This window comes from Pelmatolapia mariae, linkage group LG9, assembly GCF_036321145.2.
Source record: "Pelmatolapia mariae isolate MD_Pm_ZW linkage group LG9, Pm_UMD_F_2, whole genome shotgun sequence".
Taxonomy (NCBI): Eukaryota; Metazoa; Chordata; class Actinopteri; order Cichliformes; family Cichlidae; genus Pelmatolapia; species Pelmatolapia mariae.
The window spans coordinates 2536074-2560713 of record NC_086235.1 but is presented as its reverse complement, the minus strand read 5'-3'; the positions used below and the strand labels follow the sequence as shown (position 1 = coordinate 2560713).

The 24640-nt window shown below is 40.9% G+C and overlaps 1 protein-coding gene across 1 annotated transcript; it reads left to right on the top strand.

Annotated features, from left to right (window-relative positions):
• The first annotated feature begins 17151 nt into the window (after positions 1-17151).
• On the top strand, positions 17152-19590 carry LOC134635041 (E3 SUMO-protein ligase ZBED1-like). Its single transcript, XM_063484556.1, has 3 exons — positions 17152-17731; positions 18425-18648; positions 18793-19590. The coding sequence occupies exons 1-3, from the start codon at positions 17569-17571 to the stop codon at positions 19588-19590; spliced, it is 1185 nt and encodes a 394-aa protein (XP_063340626.1). The 5' UTR covers positions 17152-17568.
• The last annotated feature ends 5050 nt before the right edge of the window (positions 19591-24640 follow it).

The following is a 24640-nucleotide window of genomic DNA, read 5'->3' as shown; positions in this document are numbered from 1 at the left end:
AGAGCGGCGAAGGAAGCAACAAAACATGGGACAGTTGACCTGGCTGTTAGTTTTGGTCAAGCTGAAATAAAGAGTATCATACGGCAAGAAACGAGGAGTAGATGGCAACAGCAGTGAGAGGAGGAAAGGAGAGGACGGTGGTTGTATACAATACAAGGGGGGGTGGGAGAAATGAGGACCACTGGAAGGAGCAGGAGAGAGGAGGCGGTCATATCGAGATTTGGACATACTGGGATAATGCTACATTATTCTTGATTGGGAAACATAATACACGAAATGTGCCTTCTGTGGAGAAAAGGAAACTAGAGCATGTGATATTGCACTGTCAGAAATATCAGGTGGAGAGGAGACAACTGAACCAAAATCTCATTACTATGAAAATGAAACTGGATCTGGTTGACCTATTGCTGTCACGGTTTGGCATGGCAGACCGTGGGGATGTAGGGAATGAGGACCCAGGCGCGGTGCTCTGTGTGCGAACAGTGCGTTTGTTTACAGTGTGTGGTACAAAACAACAATAAATCCCCGTGTTTTCCCCAGACTCCCGTGTCGTGTCCTCCTTGTGCTCTCTGCTCCCGTGTGTGGGCACTCCCGGTGCTCGCTGCTCTTCATGCCTCCCACGCTCCTCCTGCAGGGAACAATAGCGGCAGCTGTCATCACACTTAACAATGGCAGGCATGCACTTAACGACTCAACCTAAACTGGGTGACTAACGTGAAGTCTCACGAAATGATCTCGCGCCGGTGGGAGCTCCAAGACTCTCTTAAGTAGCTCCCCCGACGAGGCCTGATCAGTAGCAGGTGCGTGGCTTCGGGTGTGGCCAGTCCCCTAGCAGGGCCACACCCACCAGGCCTGAAGGTGTCTATAAACGAGTGCTCAGACACACAGCCACCCACGCACACATATGTACAAGCATAGAGAAAAAGGGGGAGCAACACCAAAAATACATAAGTAACATAAGTCTATAACTGCTCATGGATCCTGGGTCGCTCAGACCCAGGACCCTGACAATTGCATTCTGGAACTAAAAGTTACCAGGCGTTATTTCAGTTTTTTAAAGCGGGAAGGGTGTTTGAAAGGATTTGAGGTTTTTTTTGTTTTGTTTTTTTTGTTTTTCGGGGGGCGTCATTCCAGTCCACACTCCATACTAGTGGTGGCGGTAATGCACCAATCAGTTGTTTGCCAACCGCCAATAACATTTAAGAAGAAGAAGCTCCAGCAACTCTTCCCTCAGGAAACAAACTATATTTACTTACGATCGTTTGGTGAAAATGAGAATCTGCGAATGAAACATGTGGAACACGGAGAGTGGAAAGGAGAGTGTAAACAAACCTGTTAAAGTAAAAAAAAAAAAAAAGAAAAGAGCAAAGGACAGTTAAGCTGGAACACCGGGGCTGTGAGCTCGGTGCACTCTGTCAGCTGACTGTTAGCAGAGCTAGTGACATCTCTGAAAGCATCTGAGCACTTTTGCAAATATGTTCTATGTTGACAATCTGACCAGACATGTGAAGATTACGCCGCTACATTCGCAGCTAAAACAATATTAAAAGTGTAGTTTGTGACAAAAAAAATGGGGTATTTTAAAACTTTACACCACCAACATTGCTGCCTGTGATTTGAAATGCATTCTGGGATACCTGGCTGCCCCAAGTCCACACAAGCAATCGATTGTCTAGGATCGACCTGTCTTGACTTACATTGCATGGCAACCAATCAGATGTTAGAGAAGCTGCAGTGGCAGCTTTAACCCCGCCCCCTGAGTTTGACGGGTGTGGCTGGCAGGTAAAATTAATTCAATGCGAGAGCTGAATGGGACCAAAAATAATTAAATAAATACATAATTAAATAATTAATGAAATTTGTAAATAATTAATTAATAAAATTGGTCATAATTATTTATTTAATTAATTATTTCAAATTTTAATTAATTATTGCCACATTTAATTAATTATTTAATTGTGAATTTAAATAACTCATAATGTCAGTTCTGCCGTTCCATACTTCAGTGTCTGTATTTCAGTGTATTTCAGTGTGAGACCAGGAAGATTGAACAGTCTGCAGAGCAGCAAACACACAATTCCAAACAGCACATTTTGGTCACACTGCAGTGAGTGTGAACTTTGTGTTTTATTTATTTGATCAAAGGAAAAAAGCAAGACACATTTTTTACCATATCTGAACAGTTGCAGCAACAACAGTTGATTTGAACATGAAACATAGAAACAGGTTTTGCTGGGAGTTTGCTTCAGTATCAGCCTCTCAGAATCTGAGAACAAATTGCGTCTTGTGGACTTTCAGTGAAGTACATTTTAAATTTTATTACACTGTTAAATCTTATTTGTTGAATTTCTTTTAGCTTTAATGTTAAGCTTTGGATTAGTAGGGAGATTGTCTTGAGTGACAGCAGACTTAATGCCTCACTTGTATTGCATTCAGGAAACTCTGCTAATGTCATCATCCAGAGTCTGGGGACTCTATGTTTTTTGTTTTGTTTTTTTAATTATTTAATATGCTTTGATTTTTGATTCATCATGGTCTAGTCTGTATTTCTAGCCCCCTAAGTTCTTTAGTATTTCCTGATTTCTGTCACGGTTCTGGGTAATTCTGACCCAGCATTTTCTGTTTCTGTTTTGGTGTTTTTCTAAATTATGATTTGTTCGGATTTTTGCATTGTGCTGGTTTGATTTTGTATTAACCTCCTAGGACCTGCCGTCCACATATGTGGACATCACATTTTGGGTTATTTAGACCAAAATACTCAATTTTGCTCTACATGGGCCTGATATCCACTTACGAGGACATTATACTGCTACTGTTCTATCAAAATTTTAAATGAATATCCTCATTTGTGGCTCTCATTTTTCTTAAAAACAAAAATAAGGCAAAAAAAAAAAAATCTGGTAATTCTTTGTTTTTACATTCATCGGGCCCCAATATGCCCAAATATCAAAGAGAAATTAAAAATACATGTTGTGGAAGAGTTCTGGTCTTAGGAGGTTAAGGGTTATTCTTGGTTTTGTTCTCTTGACGTTATTTCTTGTTCTGGCCTCTAGTTTAAGTCACTGCCGTCTCTGTTTCATGTGTTATTTTCTTTCAGTCTATCTCTCAGTGTCATATGTCTGTGAAGGTTCTCAGTGCTTGAAGATGTTTCACCTCACATCCGAGAAGCTTCTTCAGTTCTAGAGTCAAATAGTGTAGAGTCCCAGATTTAAACCCAGTGGGAGTGTCCTGCCAAAGAGGAATAAAAGGACCCCTGATGACCAAACCACATGAGCCAAGGTGTGAAAACAGGTGTGGGTCACAATCAGCAATCAATTATGTGTCTGTGAGCGAGAGAAAATGGAGAGCTGATCTGTACCAGAAACGGGAGATGGAAGCATGTAAATATAATAATAACCACTGCAGCCAAAAAGAATTCCCGACGAGCCCAGTTGTAAGTACACTATTAAGACTGGACTGTACACTGTGTTAGTGAAACAATAAGTTCCATTGGAGCAGCTTTTCAACGCCTCTTTCTGTCTCTTGCTAGCAAAGTTGACCCAGACCACAACACAGTAAATGGTAAATGGCCTGTATTTGTATGGTGCTTTACATAGTCCCTATGGACCCCAAAGCGCTTTACACTATATTTCAGTCATTCACCCATTCACACACACTGGTGATGGCAAGCTACATTGTAGCCACAGCCGCCCTGGGGCGCACTGACAGAGGCGAGGCTGCCGGACACTGGCGCCACCGGGCCCTCTGACCACCACCAGTACTTACCAAACCGGTACTTTTGAAACGGTGCCGGTGCTTAAACGGTGCTCGAACCAGTGCTTAAAGAATGGAGAACACAAACTCTGTCCAAAAACCTCTCATGTTTAGCTGTTTTTTGTAAAAAGATAACAATGTTAGCCTTTTCTGCAGCTATAGGGCATATATGGTATCACTCTTGGCTGGAAGCAGCGCTTAACCCTGGAGAAACCATGGGGTCAAATTTGACCCCATGGTTTCCCTAGAAAACCAATGGAGTCGGCTCTGACCCCATGGGTTCTCCAGGGCTAAACAATGGAAAAAACACAAACTTTGTCTAAAAACCTCTCATGTTTAGCTGTTTTCCACTTTTTCTTTGGTCATTTTAGCCTTTTTGGCCAGGGTGAAGGGAGTATCTGCCATCAAACAAGAAGACAGCCGCATGTAACTACGACGGTGTTTGCTAGTTCACCTTACATGCATTAATGTAATAACGTGGTTAGCCTACTCAACGTAAATTACACATGAACAACATTAAGCTACTCACGCAGAGAAGAACGGCTGCTGCTGCCATCATCATCCTCATCATTTCTGCTACACTGGCAGGGCTAGGGGCCAGGACGCTACTCTTCGGGTTCTTGGGGGATGTTGCTAACTCTGGGTCCGATAACAGGGACCACACCCGCAGTAGATGTGCTCGGTGTGAGGTCTCGCAGCAAGCTATCAAACACGGTGCATTTCTCAGCTTTTAAAAAAATGCTATGCGTCACCAGGTGTTTCATCAGATTCGAAGTGTTACTTCCTTTGCACAGTATCACAGTATCACCTTAAAGTACTTGTTGCAGGCTGCTGAGTTTGCATCATTTGCTGTGAAGTACAGCCAGACTTTTGACTGCTTCGCCTTGGGCATTTTTAATCTGTAGCTCTGCCATAATGGCACCAGATACTGGTACCCATCCCTAATTGCCAAAGGACATAACGACATGATATGAGGGATGAACAGACATGGGGAAACAGCTGACACAGTTGACCATAATAACACCACAGAGGAAGTGTAAACTAAGCACATAGAACAGGAAACAAGACGAGACGCAACAACAGGAAAATCACAGAGATGAAACATGACAGGTAGACACACAAACCAGGGAGACTTAGTACACGGGGAGATGATACAAAGTGATCTAAAAAACAAAGGACTAAAACAGCAACCTAGGCATCATATAAATTAACTAAATGGGCTAAATTGAAAAAGAGTGTTGTGCATAAACGTTATTGCTGCCTCTGTGGTTTAGTGAGCGGAATGACTACGCCAGAGTGCACACAAAAGATTCGTGTGTTTTGTGACATTTGTTAAGCTTTTTGAAACAGAGCTTCTAAATCACCCGTCACTCAAATAATATGTTTCTCCATTCTTGCTCAGGCCTGCTCAGTGAGGCAGCTCTAAGCTGAACTACTAAAAAATGATCTTTAATGACACCTAACTAGGGATGGGTATTGATAAGATTTTCACGATTCCGATTCCATTTTCGATTCTGTTTAACGATTCGATTCTTTATCGATTCTTTATCGATTCTTTTTAAAAAAGGAGAACACTAAGGTCGATTAGCTTAGAACTTTGTTTTATATCTTGAACAAGATAGAAATTTAGGAGTAACATGGCCTTACAAACCCAACAGTGAGATCTTAAGAGATCCACAGCCTACGGCTCTTCAATGGGGTGTCACAGGGTCCCCGGGGAAAAAATTGTAAATGTAAAATAATAAAATAAATATTCTTCTGTAGCAATAACAAAGTATAACATAAATTATTCTGTAGCAATAACACAAGAATATCCAGTAATGTCCCTGCCTACAATTAAACACATTCACTTACCGAAAATCGGGGGCATCTGCTGTGGCAAATGTCTTTTACCACAAACTTAGTCACTGCTCGGTGACATTCTGGCCTGAAAGGAGATGCTACCGGTAGACTGCAGCGAGAACTGCCAGCATCTGAGCCAGCCAGACTCTGTCTCTCTCATCATGGTCACCTAAATGCACAGTAATGGCAGGTTTTGTAATAAGGCAGATCGCGCTAACATAATATGCACTGTTAGTTGATTATTTACCTGCCGCATTAACGGGAGAGGACGTGCAAATGTTACCGCTGCTGCTGGGTTGAGATTCACGAGTCCGGAGCGGAATTAAAAACACGACATTCATTTAAGGTCATCGCGTGTTTTGTGAGCAAATGCTTTTGCATATTCGTAGTGTTTCCTCCCTTAAATGAAATATCTACTTTGCAAGTATTGCAAGTTGCCCTGTTGTCATCCGTTCTCGTAAAGTATGACCCAACTTTTTAGCGTTTGAGCCGCCATGTTTCCTGCCAGGTAAATGACGCTCCGCAACGTGGTGATGTCATTCGGGGCGACTGGAATCGATAAGGGAATCGTTTGCAAAAATGGCAAACAATTCCAAGGAATTGAAAAAGTGGGAACCGGTTCTCAACAAGAACCGGTTTTCGATACCCATCCCTACACCTAAATCATGAACAGACGGATGAGAGGGAAAGAAGGATGTATGCAGGCAGGACCAGGTGCTGACTTAGCTGCCTCTGTAGTAGTGCACATGTGCCAACCAGCGTAGAGCCTGTTACAGTTGCTCCTGCTTTTTCTCTTAGTTTAGCTCTGTTTTCTTATGTATTCTTTTTTTTCTGAATTGTATTTTCATCCGTTTATTATCTTTCACTCAATCATGTGGATTGAGAGAGTCCATGCATCTCCTACATGCACAGACTGTTTACTCCAGAGATCAGCTGATCTCCCTGATGCCGGCAGGCTCGCTGACCAGACCCGCAGACGTACCAGCTGAAATTTGGAGAAAAACACATCGGGGATGCAGAGGTCAAGGACAGAAGAGAAGAAAGAAGGAGACGGTGAGACAGCAGAGGCTCGAAGTGAGGAGGAGGTATAAAGCGTGTCTGCCGTCTATCATAATGGGAAATGTGCGATCGTTATCAAATAAAATCGACGAGCTCTCAGCACTGGTACGGAGTCAGAGGGAATACCGAGAGTGTAGCCTGATGTGTTTCACTGAATCATGGATGCACCAGGACATTCCTGATGAGAATGCTTCGGTGGAAGGCTTCCACACTGTTCAGGCAGACAGGGACACCATTGCTAGCGGTAAGCGGAAAGGAGGTGGGCTTGCTGTTTTAGTTAACAACCGGTGGTGTAACCCTGCCAGTATAACAATTAAAGAAAGGATTTGTTGTCTGGACATTGAACTGTGTGCTGTTGGACTCAGGCCGTATTATGTACCCAGGGAATTCTCTCATGTCATCTTGGTGGCTGTTTATGTTCCTCCCTCTGCTAACCCCACAGCTGCATGTGACACTATTCACTCTGCCATAGCCCGGTTACAGACTCAGCACCCGAGTGCCTTTATTGTGATCTCGGGTGACTTCAACCATGTCACACTGGACAATACACTACCAACATTCAGACAATATGTGGACTGTCCCACCAGGGGAGAGAAAATTCTAGACCTACTGTATGCTAACGTCAAGGATGCATACAGCTCCTCCTCCCTCCCCCCACTTGGTAGGTCAGATCATAACCTGGTTCACCTCACCCCACGCTATGTGCCAATTGTGAGGAGGGAACCTGTGACCACGAGGAGCATTAGGAGGTGGTCAGAGGAGGCCTTAGCGGAACTACAGGGCTGTTTCGAGGTGACCGACTGGGAAACACTCTGTGAGCCTCACGCCGAGGACATCAATGGGCTAACTGAGTGTATCACAGACTACATAACTTTCTGCACCGACTCCATTGTTCCAGCTCAGACTGTTCATTGTTACCCAAATAACAGGCCGTGGGTGACTAAGGACATCAAAGACCTCCTCAACAACAAGAAGAGGGCTTTCAGAGAGGGCAATAAAGAGGAGGTGAGGAAGGTCCAGATGTTACTAAAGGACAAGATCAGAGAGGCTAAGGACAATTACAGGAGGAAGCTGGAGTGGAAACTCCAGCAGAACAGCATGAGAGAGGTGTGGAGGGGCATGAAGACCATCACTGGATTCAGGCCAACCAACAGCAGGGGAGCTGAGGGAGGTGAGAACAGAGCTAACGAGTTGAATCTGTTTTTCAATAGATTCGACACCACAGTGTCTGCTCACACCCCCACAACCTCACCTGTAGTCAGCCTGGAACCCAGAGCCACACCACTGTGCCAGCCTCTCTCTTCACATGGGGCTGTTGCCTCCTGTGAGATTCCTGACACCCCTCCCCCACCCATCACCTTCACTCAATACCAGGTTGAGATGCAAATGAGGAGACTTCACTCAGGCAAGTCTGCTGGACCAGACGGAGTGAGTCCCCGCGTCCTCAAGGCCTGTGCCCCCCAGCTGTGTGGAGTCTTTCATAAACTGTTTATGCTGAGTCTGAGTCTGCAGAGGGTCCCAGTGATGTGGAAGACATCATGCCTCGTCCCTATTCCAAAGACGCCACGTCCCAGTGGCCCCCAGGATTACAGGCCCATGGCACTGACCTCCCACATCATGAAGACCCTGGAAAGGCTCATCCTGGACCAGCTGCGACCCATTGTCAGACCACATCTGGATCCCCTTCAATTTGCTTATCAACCTCATCCCGTAACAGAGGACGCCATCATCTACCTGCTCAATCGTGTCTACACCCATCTGGACCAGCCGGCGAGCACTGTGAGGGTCATGTTTTTTGACTCCAGTGCTTTCAACACCATCAGCCCGACCCTCCTGGGTGATAAGTTAACAGCGATGCAGGTGGATGCTTCTCTGGTGTCCTGGATTGTTGATTACCTGACAGGAAGACCACAATATGTACGTCTCCCACAGTGTGTGTCTGACAAGGTAATCAGCAACACAGGGGCACCACAGGGGACTGTCCTCTCCCCCTTCCTCTTCACCCTCTACACCACAGACTTCAGCCACTGCACTGAGACCTCCATCTTCAGAAGTTTTCTGATGACTCTGCGGTGGTTGGATGCATCAGCAGGGATGATGAGACGGAGTACCGGGCTGTGGTCGACTCCTTTGTCACGTGGTGTGAGCAGAATCATCTGCAGCTCAACGTGGCAAAGACCAAGGAATTGATTTGACCCCTGTTTCAATCCAAGGGGTCAGTGTTGACATTGTGGAGGACTATAAATACCTTGGAGTACACATTGGCAACAAACTGGACTGGGCTAAAAACACCAAAGCACTTTACAGGAAGGGCCAGAGTCATCTCTATTTTTTGAGGCGACTGAGGTCCTTCAACATCTGCCAGAAAATGCTCAGGATTTTCTACGAGTCTGTTGTGGCCAGTGCGATCCTCTATGCTGTTGCATACTGGGGGAGCAGGCTGAGGGTCGCAGATGCCAACAGACTCGATAAACTGATCCGTAAGGCCAGTAGTGTTGTGGGGATGGAGCTGGACTCCCTCAAGGTGGTGTCGGAGAGGCGGATGTTGTCCAAGATAAAGACAATGTTGGATAACACCTCCCACCCACTCCATGGCATGCTGGTCAGTCACAGGAGCATGTTCAGTGAGAGACTGAGAGTACCGAAAAGCACCACTGAACGACACAGGAAATCTTTCCTGCCTGTGGCCATCTCCCTGTACAACTCATCCACTTAACACACTGTTTACTGCAACAGCTACACCCTTCTTGCACATATTGTTCCTTTTTCAGCTATTTATTAATAAGTAACTTAAGTATATATGTTATATATATATGCATGTATATATTGTGCTATTCTTACTTAGTATATTGTCTGTCTTTGTTACTGTTTGTTTATAATGGAGCACTGTAACGAAAAATAATTTCCCCTAGGGATCAATAAAGTTTTCTGATTCTGATTCTCTGTGATATCAAATGGAAGGACCAACAGGCTGCAGGAGACAACAATGTAACTCACTGACACTATTTTTATTTAAATAAGTTGTAATTAGCCAATAACTGAAGGTGTTCCTACGTGGCCCTGAGAGTTCACAAACACTGCAACCTAAGAAAACACCAGCAAATTGACAAAAATGCAAAAACTCACAAAACACAACAGAAGTGAAGGTGATACAATAACATGTTGAAATGGCTGTAGTAAATGACTAACAGCAAACAGATATCTACAGTATTACATGAATCATGTGAGTAGAACATTCATGAACTTGCACTTTAGAACCTTCACAACACACATATGTATAGAGCGCTTTGAGTACTCCGTGAGAGTAGAAAAGCGCTACGAATCATTCCATTTACACAACAGTCATCTGTCTTTTCAGTGCAATCCTTCACATGTTTCAGTTTCTGTCGGTCCTGAAGTTGTTCTGTTACATTATTATCTCCCCAAAATTCATTTCATGTTTGTCAGTTTTTAAAAACTAACTAAAAACTGTTTTTCTTTATTTGGTTTTTGGAAATTGTTGAGCAGTTGACCAATCAGGGCCACCGTATGTTCTGGATCATTCTGGCTCACTTTATCTCCTGAACATTACTCTCTGCTTTGTATAACAAGCAATATACAGCAATACACCTACTTTCTCTTAGACTGTAAATGTGCAGATATCTCTATGGTGTTCTCTATTTGTACATGTTGTGTATGTATGTTACAATTACATCATTTAAATATGAATCTCTAAATATGAATCTCGGGGTCCAGTTTGGACTGGCCCATCGTTAAAACACCAAATGAGGAGAGATGTTTTATCATTGAATCATTGCCTCAGAAGCTGTTCAGGCCCATCACCTAACTACGACACTTGGCTGGTTTTGCTGTAATTGCATGGACTATATCCAGGTTTTTGTTTGTTTAACCCACAGAGCGTTCTTTCATAAAAGCTTCACATTTGTCGCATTGTTGATTATTAATTAAAGTAAATACTTCTCATGTGAGCATGCTGCTGGTGCCAAATACCAGGAGGCACAAAGAGACACACCCTTATCATCGTTTCAAAAGCTACCAAATACATGTGACCAGTCACCTTGAGGCAACTTTTGTTGTGATTTGGGGCTATATAAATAAAATTGAATTGAATTGAGTTGATTTGAATTCAACTACACTATGAATCATGATTGGTGTGATAAAAAGCACCATAAGAATATAAGTAGGCGCAGTGGTTTATGAGGAAAAGATTTTCTGAGAAATGAGTCACCAGTACTCGATAGGTACAGAGAACTTCATCACAGTTCTGCGAACTAACCAGTTTAGCCTGAACTAAACCAATAATTTCCTTAAACCTCTAAACAACACAGTTTTAGTATACTTATAATTGTTTTATAAGACGTTTCACAAACATGTCATTCAGTAATAAATCACATATTAAAAACTGTAAATTGAATTAGAACAACGCTATTTGAATGTCAGGTTTATAAAATGTAACACTGAATAGTCGTCACAATGAAAAAATAATTTGCCTTCTTCCTCTTCTGTCCTTTCTTTTTTTTAGATCTTTCTCAGTGTTGTACATTCATTTATTTCTCCCTGGTAAATGCAGCAACTGTAACTTAGCTGACACAGGCAGCATGGGACAGAAGGCCATCTGCCACAACTGACTGAATAAGGACATTAACTGTTTGCTTGAAATGTCACGATCTGTACTGGCAGACCATGTGGAGGGAGGAAGAGGACCCAAAAGCAGACATAGTGCTAAGGTTGCAAAACAAAAGTGAGCCTTTATTTCGGCTGATACATGAATAACAGAACCAAAACCGACAACTAGGACTAGTTACAGAGAACTTCATTATACATTGCTTGACCTACTTTCTCTTAGACTGTAGATGTTGAGACATCTCTACGTTGTTCTGCATTGTTTGCATTGTTCATACATTGTTTTTGCTATTTGTGCTAATTTTATTATTTTAAATGTCATTTTAATAATCATCTTATTTTTTATTTTTTTAATATTTTTTATTTATTTTATATTATTATTATTATTATTATTATTATTGTTATTATTATTTTTCTTATTTTTTAACATGTTCAATATATCATTTCTGGCATGTCAAGTGTACAGCACTTTGTGTTCAGCTGGGGGCTGATCTGAAAGTGCTATATAAATAAATTGCTTGCTTGCTTGCATCTGTAGATGTTGTGTATTTATATTAATTAATAATTTATATAATTTATATTAATTCAATTCAGTTTAATTTTATTTATATAGCGCCAAATCACAACAAAAGTCGCCTCAAGGCACTTCATAGGTACAATATTACAATTATGTAATTTATACTGTATGTGTTTCTCAGTATGAATCTTGAGTGCTTTAAAATTTGTTTTGTGATGTTTGTTGGGATTTATTTTTATCTTTAAGGCTAATATCCCATAATTGCCACCACATATTTTGTGTTTTACTCCACATGTGTAATGTAGAACAGTTATGGATTCACTGAGATACTAACATAAACACAGTGAAGGCCACTTCATTAAGGATATTGAAGGGAGGATCTGTCTCACTATTGAAGGTACCAGAAGAAAAACAACCTCCCTCACAGAGAGAAATATTTCCTCATGTAAGTATGCTGTTGGTGCCAAATACCAGGAGGCACAAAGAGGCAAACCTTTATTTTCACTTTAATTACGACCGAATACATGTGGCCAATTACACTGTGAATCATGATTGGTGTGATAAAAGACACCATAAGAATAGGCGCAGTGGTTTATGAGGAAAAGATTTTTTGAGAAATGAGTCACCAGTACTCGATAGGTACAGAGAACTTCATCACAGTTCTGCGAACTAACTTTAGCCTGAACTAAACCAATAATTTCCTTAAACCTCTAAACAACACAGTTTTAGTATACTTATAATTGTTTTATAAGACGTTTCACAAACATGTCATTCAGTAATAAATCACTTTTTTTTTTTTTGGATAATTTTATTTTAAATTTTCAAAGTATAACACAGAAACAAACCCCGCAAAAAAGAAAAAACACAAACAGGCTCAGGTGCGTTACAGAAAAAAGAATTAATTCAAACAAGCTTGCACTTCATAATATATGTATATATACATATACACATACATATACACAAAAAGCTGAAGTTGATGAAAGTTTACAAATCTAGTTTAGCCCAAAATCTGGCTTTTGCAAAGTGTTCCAAAAAGAGGTTCCAGACATCCAGAAGAGAGTCTTTTGAGTATTTACTGAACCTTTCCATTTGTATTATGGACATCATGTCTGTTACCCACAACTGAAAGGAAGGAGGGGTGGGGGACTTCCATTCCCTCAGTATTAATCTCTTGGCGACAATCAGGCCTAGTTCCAGTGGCCTCTGCAGTTTAACCGGGAGTAGCTCTGACGTCGGAGAGCATCCAAAAATTACAAGTTCAGGTTCAGGCTGTAAAGGTTTCATATATGCCTTGGAGTACCAGTCAAATATTTTAAACCAAAAGCCTCTTAATGAGGGACAAGACAAAAAGGCATGAAACAAGGTACCTTCTGCCCGTCTGCACCTATCACACATTGGAGAGATAGAAGGATAAATCTTGTGCAGCCTGACCTTAGAATAGTGTAACCGGTGGAGGATTTTAAATTGAATTAATTGATGTCTACTGTTTATAGAGCAGGAGTGGATTTTGGACAGACACTTACTCCACATAGATTCGGGCACCCTCATCCCCGATTCTTTCTCCCAAGCCTGCCTAATCTCAACGGTATCACTACAATAGAGTCGCCAAATAATTGTACAATTTTTGTGATAAGATGTCTGGAATCAGGTTGGCTCTTGAGTATTTCATAGATCCTGTGCTCCGAATGTAGAGTTGCAAAGTCTTTAAACTTAGTTTGAATGTAATGTCTGACCTGCAAATATCTATAAAAGTGTGAGTGTGGCAGATTATATTTCCCTTTTAGTTGACCAAATGACGAGAATTTATTGTCAATATACATATCTTTAATAGACACTAAACCCTTAGCTCTCCAGTCATGATAAGTCTTGTCATGCCAAGGAGGTATAAAATTATGATTAAAACATACTGGCGTCTGTACAGATGTGTCTGGCAATGCCAAAAATCTTCTAATCTGATTCAAGATTCTAATGGTTTGTTTTAATACAAAACCCAGACATTAATAAGAGTCTGATTTTTCAAACTTGGTAAATAACATAGCCGACAGAGAGGAATTTTTCACTGATTCAGCTTCCAGTCTAACCCATAATGGGAGCGTCGATGCCTGGTTATCCGGGGAGTCCTGCTGCCACAACACTAATGCTCTGATATTAGCAGCCCAGTAGTAATGTTTAAAAACTGGCAGACCCAGCCCTCCTTCTCTCTTGGTTTTCTGCAAATGCACTTTAGAGATTCTGGCCCTTTTACCATTCCAAATACAGGACTGAATGACTGAGTCCAAATGTTTGAAAAAGGCTGCTGTAATATAAATGGGGAGATTTTGACATAAATATAAAAATTTGGGAAGAGAAATCATCTTAATTGAATTAATGCGTCCAATCATTGACAGAGGTAGTGTTTTCCAATATTCAATGCTTTGCTTTAGACCTGACAGATACTTAGTGAAATTCAATTTTAAATATTAATTTGGGATCTCTAGGTATAATCAAGCCAAGATAGTTTAGATGATTCCTAACTACTTTGAATGGAACTTGCTGCAGAAATTCTGGCGAGCTGTTGTTGGAAAGAGGCATAAACGCACTCTTTGACCAATTAATGGTATATCCTGATAGTTTACCAAAAGCTGCAATCAGGCTGAGGAGCAGAGGAACTGATTGTTCCGCATCCCGCAAGTACAGTATTACATCATCAGCATACAAGCTAATTAGTGATTGAACACCTCCAACCTGGAGCTCCTTGATATCTGGATGCTCTCTTATAGCCACAGCAAGAGGCTCCAAAACAATGGCAAAGAGTGCTGGGGATAGTGGACAGCCCTGCTGCACCGAACGCTGCAGAAGGAGTGGGGCAGATTGGTTGTTATTTGTCAAAACAGAGCACATTGGTTCTGTGTAAATCAGTTTCACCCAAGAAATGAAAGATTCACCAAACCCAAATCTGCGCAGTGCCTCAAACATGTAAGGCCACTCGACCCGGTCAAAAGCTTTATGTGCATCCAAAGCCAAAACAGAGGCTCCCTTAGAGTTTTTATAGTCAGAATAGATGGTATTGAGTAATCGCCTAACATTAAAAAAGGAAAGTCTACCAGGGATAAACCCCGTCTGATCAGGATGAATAATGGATGCCAAGTGTTTATTCAATCTAGTAGCCAGGATTTTTGTAACCATCTTACGGTCAAAATTTTGAAGTGCTATTGGCCTAAAATTAGTAGGGTCAGTCTTATCTTTTCCCTTTTTCAAAATGAGAGTAATATTGGCTTGACATGAAGTTTTAGGCAATTTTCCTTCTTCTTTTGAGTTGCGCAGCATCCTAAGCACTAGTGGTGCAAGAATGTCGCAAAATGTCTTATAAAACTCTGGACAGAAACCGTCAGGTCCCGCTGTTTTCCCATTAGGGAATGATTGTATAACCTGGATAACCTCTTGAAGAGTAAACTCGGAATCAAGATAATCCCGGAAGGAGTTCCTCAATTTAGGCAATGGGAGAGAGTCAAAGAAGCCATTAAGATCAGATTGTAACACATTATGCTTAAGAGAATATAACTCACTACAGAACTCGCTGAAGCGACGGTTTATATCAACTGGGTTAGTTAGCAGAGTTCCTGTTTTGGATTTGATGCTGTGTATTGCTCTTGCAGCTTGAACACCCTTCAGTTGTCGTGATAGCAACATACCAGGTTTATCCCCAAACTCGAAATGCTTTTGTCGCAGTTTCCAAAGTGGATTACTGACTTGGCCACTCATTATATCATTATATTCGTATTTTAATTTCACTATCTGTTTATAATCCACAGGAGATTTAGAAACTTGATACGTTCTTTCCAGGCCAGGAAGAACACTATTGATGTCCAATAGACGTTTCTCTCTTTATTTTTTAACAGCTGAAGTGTAAGAGATTATTTCGCCCCTCAAAACAGTCTTCAATGCTTCCCATAAAGTTGAATCGGATACCTCACCATTATCATTTAGTTCTATGTAATTCTTCAATTTACAGGTTATATTCTTAACAAAAATGGCATCCTTAAGAAGGTTAGCGTTAAGTCGCCAAGAGTAAACCTGTTTTGGACGTGAAAGATTTAATGATATTGTTAAGGGACTATGGTCCGATATTAATATATTATGATACTTGGAGTTGATGACTTGAGAAATGAGACGTGAGCTCACTAAAAAATAATCAATCCTGGTATAAGATTTATGAACATGTGAGTAGAACGAGTACTCTCTACCTGTAGGATGTTGAATCCTCCAGATATCTACCATGTCCCTAGTTTTAAGAAGATTGTTTAAAAGTTTTGAAGATGCTGTTTCTGACACTAATTGTGTAGATGATCTATCTAGGAAGGGGTCAAGATAACAATTAAGATCTCCAGCTACTATTATATTAGAATCATTATCTGGGAGCAGATCAAAAATTCTCTTAAAGAAACTCGGTTCATCTGTGTTTGGGCCATATATATGTAAGAATATTATGGGGTGAGAATTTATGATACCAGAGACCATTATATATCTACCTAGGGGATCGGTAACCATAGAAGTCATTTGGAATGGGACATTCTTCCCAAAAAGTATTGCGACACCACGCGCATGCGAGGTGAATCGTGACTGGTATATCTGAGATACCCAGTTGCACTTTAATCTGTCTTGTGTATCTTTTTTAATATGAGTCTCTTGCAGAAAGATAATATCTGCCGATAAGGATTTCAAATGCTTAAAAACTTTCCCCCTTTTTATAGAACTACCCAGCCCCTTCACGTTCCATGAGATCAACTGCAGATTTCCCCCCTCTGCCTTCACACCGCCCTGGACAGTCATTATAATTATAAGTTAGGGCTGGGCGATATATCAAAAATTTATCGTTACCGAAATTTATGACTCTCATCGACGTCATTTTGCCCATGTCGGTAAATTCGGTATTTAAAAAAAAAAGAAAAGGCATGTGCAGGTTGGCGATGTTCATGTCCCTTTAAGACGCTGTGCTACGTTACAGACTTGACGGGGTGGAGTCACATGACTCTACTACCTGTAACAAGACGAGACACGGGTGAACAAATGGAGGACGATTTAAATGTTGAAGCAGCAGCGACGGAGGTAGAGCTGGTGGAGGAGGAAGAGGAGACGCTTGTTAACAAAAAAAATGCATCATCAATCGTTTGGCAACATTTTGGATTCAACAAGGATGATATTGATCAAAAAATTGTTAAATGTAAACTCTGCAAAAAGACTGTTGCGTCAAGTCAAGGTAACACAACCAACCTCTTCCACCACCTGCAGCACAACCATGAGATTCAATTCGAAGACATAAAAAAAGCTCTAAGCGAGAAGAGATTAGGAGGACCAGCAAAAACGTCTTCCTCCACCAGGCAGCGGTCAATAACCGAAGCATTTGCTAGTACTCAACTATATGAGCGAACTTCAAAAAGATGGCAAGAAATCACAAATGCTATAGGCTACCACATAGCAAAAGACATGGCTCCTATTGCTACAGTGGAACGCAACGGGTTCAGACACTTCATGAAAATAATTGACAAGAGATACGAACTCCCATCACGAAAATATTTTTCAAAAACTATCATTCCCAGCATGTACAGCACAGAGAGGGAAAAGGTTGCTGCTGAATTGAGATACGTTAAGCACGTTGCAGCCACATCCGATCTCTGGTCCAGCCGCACAATGGAGCCGTATATTAGTCTCTCACAGTTCATTACATCGACAACAAATGGGAGCTGCGTACCAGAGTGCTCGAGACGGCCTATTTTCCATCTGATCACACGGGGGAGATGGTTGGACAGGGGTTGAGAGCGATGCTGTCTGCATGGGACATCAGTGAAGAGGACCTTGTTGCTATAACAACTGACAACGGCCCAAATATTGTGAAAGCTGTCAAGCTCAATAAATGGACACGGGTGCAATGTTTTGGGCACAGGCTGCACCTGGCAATCGGTAAGTGTGTACATCTTAATATATTTGGGTGGTGACATCTGGTGTGTTTTAAAGTGACTTTAATTCTGTGCGTCATATTCAAAATTGAAAGTATTAATGTTTGAATAATGTTTATATAGGCATAAAAATACTTAAGACTGCTGAGCAGCAGTGTATCCAGAAAGTTTTTACAGAAGACTTATTGTGAACCAGTGTTGATCATGTTGTGCTGTGAAATGTAGCAAAATACATGATTTTTAAAATGTTTTATTACTGTGCCAACCCTTTTTAATTTTGTAAATATGGTCTGAGAGGTCTTATTTAATTCTTACTTTATTTTGCTTGCTTTATTTGAGAATTAGACCATGAATTGGGGTGATGTTGGGTGTGAAGATTTGGATAGATATTTAAAATTTATGCCTTTTTTCAGTTTTTATTTTCAAGACTTTTTTTTATAACTTGGCAGTCCCTTTGTAATTTTTCAAATTTTGGTAGAAGTGAGAAGTGTTATTGTTGCATTCAAGTACATCCAATAAAGGTAAATGTAATATTTTTAGTAGCTAAAATCTGATGAGTAATACTTCATTTTATTTTTTAGTTTTTCCCCTGAAAAAGTTCTGTGGTCAGTGGAGGTTTACATGGCAGTTAAATGACTACAACAATTTTTCCTATTCTTAATGTTTGCATGTGTGTGTTTTTGCTTGTTTGTTTCAGAAAACACCCTGAAAAATCACCCCCCTGTGGAACGGGCAACGAAGACCTGCAAAAAGATTGTTAGTACCTTTTCCTACAGCTGGAAAAAGAAGAAGGCATTACGGAAGGCACAACAAGAGATGAACCTACCAATGCACAAGCTCAAAACGGCATGTCCAACCAGATGGGGATCCATGCAGATGATGACAGCACGGATCCTTGCGCAGAAAAATGCCATCACCCGGGTAGGTTAAATGATCCTTCATTATCTATTTTATTGTGTGCATTCAGGTAATGCATTTAGCCTTTATTGTGATTGCTCTGATCTACCATTTAAGATGAAATAAATAATATAATTAAATTAAAATAATAAATAATTATTATTACAGGTCCTCACTGATGACAGAGCATCAAGACATCTTGTTCCGACGTGGTCAGACCTGGATGTCTTGGAGGCAGTCAACAAAGCTCTTGCTCCATTGGTAGAGTTTACGCACGCCCTGTCAGGGGAAGAGTATGTCACCATCTCATCTGTGAAGCCTGTCCTACACATCCTCCATTCACGAGTGCTGGCTGAGGAAGACGACGATGTGACGCTGACCAAAACCATAAAATCTGAAATCCTTGCATACCTTGACGACAAGTTTTCAGATCCTCCCACTGTAGAGCTTTTGGACACAGCCAGCTTTGTTGACCCCAGATTCAAAGCTGCATATATTTCTGCCGACCGTGTTACTACCATTCAAGAGAAAGTGAAAATGGAGATGAAGTCAGCAGCTGCAGTCCACCCAGAAAGTACAGCAGAGAGCACAGAGCCTCAGCCTTCTACATCATCCGAAGAAAAAAAGCGAAAGAGATCACTGGGAAGCTTTTTCAAAGAAAGTGAGACTCTCTCTTCAACTGCACCCACTGTGTCACCTGAGCAAGCAATAGAAGCTGAGCTGAGCAGCTATTCAGTGTGTCCTGTCCAGGACAGTGAGGAAAATCCACTAGATTGGTGGAGAAAGCATCAAGTAAACTTTCCCACTCTAAGTAAAGTTGCAAAAAAGTATCTTTGCATCCCAGCCACCAGCTCCCCATCCGAGCGGGTTTTCAGTTCTGGAGGAAACATTGTGACATGCCTCAGATCCTGCCTGAAACCTGAAATGGTCAATATGCTTGTGTTTCTTAGCAAGAACCTGGAGTAAACACTACTCAGTTAAACATCTACAACAGTAGTTTGATTGAACCGCTCAGGATACCAAGTCTGCTGCTGCCCCTTTTTGAAGTGCCCTGTTCAAGCCCTGCCTAATTTTAACTATCAGTGTTCTATTGAAGTTTTTTGCACACAGCACTATTTAATGTTTTTGTTTAAGAGTTTATAGTTTTCACTAGTCACATGGCAGTGCTTAGTATTTATTATAGTTTTTTCTGTGTTCAATTGACATTTGTGTTTGTGACATTATTTGTTTACAAGTTATAGTACCTCAAGGCCTTAGCAGAGATAGGCCTTTGTCCATGATGGCATTACATTTGCACAATCATTGTTTACTTTGTGAATAGCCAATGTGAAAGATATTTATTATTAAACTATTTTGTTTACAAGGGATACACATTTTTTAGAGAGCATGGTTACATATTGTATCCTACACTTTTTATTTTGTTCAGTTAATAAATCTTAACCACTAAAAGTAGTTACTACTATTGTCTTCATTTATTTTCAGTGACATTTTACAGTCCTTTAAAGTGGTAATAATATAATTGCAATGAATAGGTCTAGGGGGAATAATATTATCAAAATAACTGGAGGAACTATGCTGCCTGCCACAGCCCCATCAAATGAAAAAAAAAAAAACCGTTTGTTTTTTTGGCACTTGGGGTGGTTATCGTCCATTTATCGTTATCGAGGTTAACTGCTCAATTTATCGTGATATTGATTTTAGGCCATATCGCCCAGCCCTATTATAAGTGATCAAATTCAGTAGTTTAATCTTGCATAGCATAGAAAGAATAGAATACATGCATCTGAGCCACAAAACAAAAAACAGAACAAAGAAAAACAAACAAACAAACAAACAGAACCCACCCGACCCCATGCGTCTCCCAAACATGACGCGGATCTACCCCCAATAAACAAAACCGAGGCTGCTGGGCAAATTGCGAACCTCACTTGTCAAAGCCACAATGCCCTCCACCGCAACCAGCTGCTTATTTAACTAATATTAATTTCGAATATTCTAATATATTACAGAGCTGTGACACATTGCCAGATGGTTTTGATAAACTATGCGCTTTTTGAAAGAGCCGATTAGCGCCACAATGCATTAATAATTAAGATACAAATGAAGAAAACAAAAACGTTATAAAGTCAAATAATAGGAGCAACACAGTGCAGGCTGATAGTTCACAGCGTGACGCACGACACAAACTGAAAGCTCGCTCACCTTATTGAACAGGGGAAAAAAAAAGGATGGATGTGCAATCTCGACCAATACACACATTACTCCTTCTCTGTAGCACTGTGTTTCTTCTGCTGGTGAGCCGCCTCTGCTTGTGCAGGGTGATTGAAGACCTCTGGAGCATCCCCACCTTTCCAGTACACACACAGCTTCGCCGGGTACCGTAGCTGGAATTTTATTCCGTCTTCTCTCAGAGCTTGCATCACGTTCTGGAAGGAACAGCGCTGGCTCATTACTTTGCTGGTGTAATCTGGAAAGATCAGAACTTTATTCCCCTTGTACTCCATCATTTGCATCCTGGCGAGGCGTAGAATAAGCTCTTTCGTCTGAAAGTGATGTATACAAGCGATGATGGTACGCGGCTTCTCTCCCACTGCCGGCATAGGCCATAGAGATCGATGAGCACGGTCGACCTTAAGTGGATGTGGGAAGTATTGCTTACCCAGTAGTTCAGGGATGAGATTGAAAATAAACTCCGTCGGTTTCCCTTCGTCTGAGCCCTCTTTGATGCCAACAATTTTTATGTTAAGTCTCCGAGAACGGGCCTCCAAGTCTAATAACTTAGGTTGAAACTGGCTGACAAGTTTTGCCAGGTCCTCACATTTGGCTTCAAGCGCTCCCATTCGCTCGTCCATCGCGTTAGCCGCTAGTTCCTGACCTTCCATGCGGTTCTGTAAGTCGGCCTGTACGGATAGCACCGACTGGAACTTGGCCTCGAAAGCATCAAACCGCTCATCGAGTTTCTCCAGGATTGATTCAGATATTGTCTGACATATTTCCTGGCATATTTTATACATTTCACTCTTGTCATCTGGAGTGACAACTTTAGGCTCAGCCAGGGCCCTGCTGGTACAGCTGTCATTAGCATCAAGCTCGCTAACATTGGCGTTGCTAATGTATCCGTCGATAGTCTTATTCTTGCCTAGGTTTGAGGTAGTCGTCACAATGAAAAACTAATTTGCCTTCTTCCTAATCTGTCCTCTCTTTTTTTTAGATCTTTCTCCATCTCTCAGTGTTGTACATTCATTTATTTCTCCCTGCTAAATGCAGCAACTGTAACTTAGCTGACACAGACAGCGTGGGACAGAAGGCCATCTCTCACAACTGACTGAATAAGGACATTAACTGTTTGCTTGAAATATCACCATCTGTACTGGCAGAGACAGCGTGGGACAGAAAGCCATCTGAAATGACCAGAGATGGGCAGTAACACGTAACTATAATCTGATTACTTTAAGATAAGATAAGATAAGATAAGATAAGATACCTTTATTAGTCCCACAAGGGGAAATTCATGTTGTTTTTTCAAGTAACGAGTAAAATAAGGGATTACTATTGCAAAAAAAGTAATTAGATTACTGTTACTTTCCCGTAAGCATGCTGCGTTACTAAAACCGTGATTTCGTTTGCAAGAGTGTCTCATGACAATGACGTAAGCGAGTGCGACGTTCGTGGCAACAGCTGTGTGCAGATCAACAATGGATAATATATCGAGTGCGGGAGAGAGTACGAGCGTGCAGCGTTTAAAGCGTGGAAGTACTGACCTTACTTTGAGTTTGATTCTGTAAAAAGTGACAGCGTCCGCTGTTCACTGTGTGGGAAGAAAACTTCTTTTTACAACGAAAAAAACCTCTAAACGTCCGAGCAAGCACCGAGTACGCTACCAGGGAAAATCACAGAGAAACTCGTGGATTCTTCCACTGACCGCTGCGGCACACCTGCACCAGGGCAAACCTCCGCCTGCTATACAGGTGAAAATAGAGCAACAGGACCGCTGAGTCTTTGATTTTATTTATTTTCTGCTGTGTTTCACTTGCATTCATGTGAAAGACTGAGTGTGAACACAAAAAAGTATTTTATTTTATATGCTGGAATGTGCAGAAAATAGGTTTAAATGTTAAACAAATTTCTTCCAGTCAGAGAATGTTGCATATAATTTAATTTTTACTTGATGCATAAAGTTAAAAGATTAACGCTAATAAAACAAATTTTAAAAAGAGACTTTTTCATTTGATTACATTTTATATGATGGATTAGGCAGAAAGTAGAATTGGGCTGAAAGATCTATCGCTTTATCACCTATTCCTGATAAAATTTAGATTTACAATAATTGATTACACAGCAGTGGAGAGTAGACTTTATCACAGTAGATGTCTTTCTGAAAGCGTGTCACAAATTTAGAGGATCATCATTTAGCCTGGAGAAAAAGTTTGTTGCTTTATAAGAAAGCCCTCCGCAAAGCCAGAACATCTTACTATTCATCACTGATTGAAGAAAATAAGAACAACCCCAGGTTTCTCTTCAGCACTGTAGCCAGGCTGACAAACAACTTCTTCACAAATAAAATTCTTATCATTAGAGAAAAAATTACCAATAATCATCCCACAGATGTAATATTATCTACAGCTGCTCTTAGTACCATCGATGTTAAGTTAGACTCTTTTTCTCCAATTGATCTTTCTGAGTTAACTTCAATAATTACTTCCTCCAAACCATCAACATGTCTTTTAGACCCCATTCCTACAAAACTGCTCAAAGAAGTCCTGCCATTAATTAATTCTTCAATCTTAAATATGATCAACCTATCTCTAATAATCAGCTATGTACCACAGGCCTTCAAGCTGGCTGTAGTTAAACCTTTACTCAAAAAGCATCTCTAGACCCAGCTGTCTTAGCTAATTATAGGCCAATCTCCAACCTTCCTTTCATATCAAAAATCCTTGAAAGAGTAGTTGTCAAACAGCTAACAGATCATCTGCAGAGGAATGGCTTATTTGAAGAGTTTCAGTCAGGTTTCAGAGCTCATCACAGCACAGAAACAGCTTTAGTGAAGGTTACAAATGATCTTCTTATGGCCTCTGACAGTGGACTCATCTCTGTGCTTGTCCTGCTAGACCTCAGTGCAGCGTTCAATACTGTCGACCATAATATCCTATTAGAGCGATTAGAGCACGCTGTAGGTATTACAGGTACTGCACTGCAGTGGTTTGTATCATATCTATCTAATAGACTCCAGTTTGTTCATGTAAATGGAGAGTCCTCTTCACACACTGAGGTTAATTATGGTGTTCCACAGGGTTCAGTGCTAGGACCAATTCTGTTTACATTATACATGCTTCCCTTAGGCAGCATCATTAGAAGACATAGCATACATTTTCACTGCTATGCAGATGACACCCAGCTCTATCTGTCCATGAAGCCAGATAACACACACCAATGAGTTAAACTGCAGGAATGTCTTAAAGACATAAAGACCTGGATGGCTGCTAACTTTCTGCTTCTTAATTCAGATCAAACTGAGGTTATTGTACTCGGCCCTGAAAATCTTAGAAATATGGTATCTAACCAGATTCTTACTCTGGATGGCATTACCTTGGCCTCCAGTAACACTGTGAGGAACCTTGGAGTCATTTTTGACCAGGACATGTCCTTCAACGCACATATTAAACAAATATGTAAGACTGCTTTCTTCCATTTGTGCAACATCTCTAAAGTTAAAAATATCCTGTCTCAGAGTGATGCTGAAAAACTAGTTCATGTATTTATTACTTCCAGGCTGGATTACTGTAATTCATTATTATCAGGAAGTCCTAAAAACTCCCTGAAAAGCCTTCAGTTAATCCAAAATGCTGCAGCAAGAGTCCTGACAGGGACTAGAAAGAGAGAGCAGATTTCTCCTGTTTTGGCTTCCCTTCATTGGCTTCCTGTTAAATCCAGAGTTGAATTCAAAATCCTGCTCCTCACTTACAAGGTCTTAAATAATCAGGCCCCATCTTATTTTAATGACCTTGTAGTACCA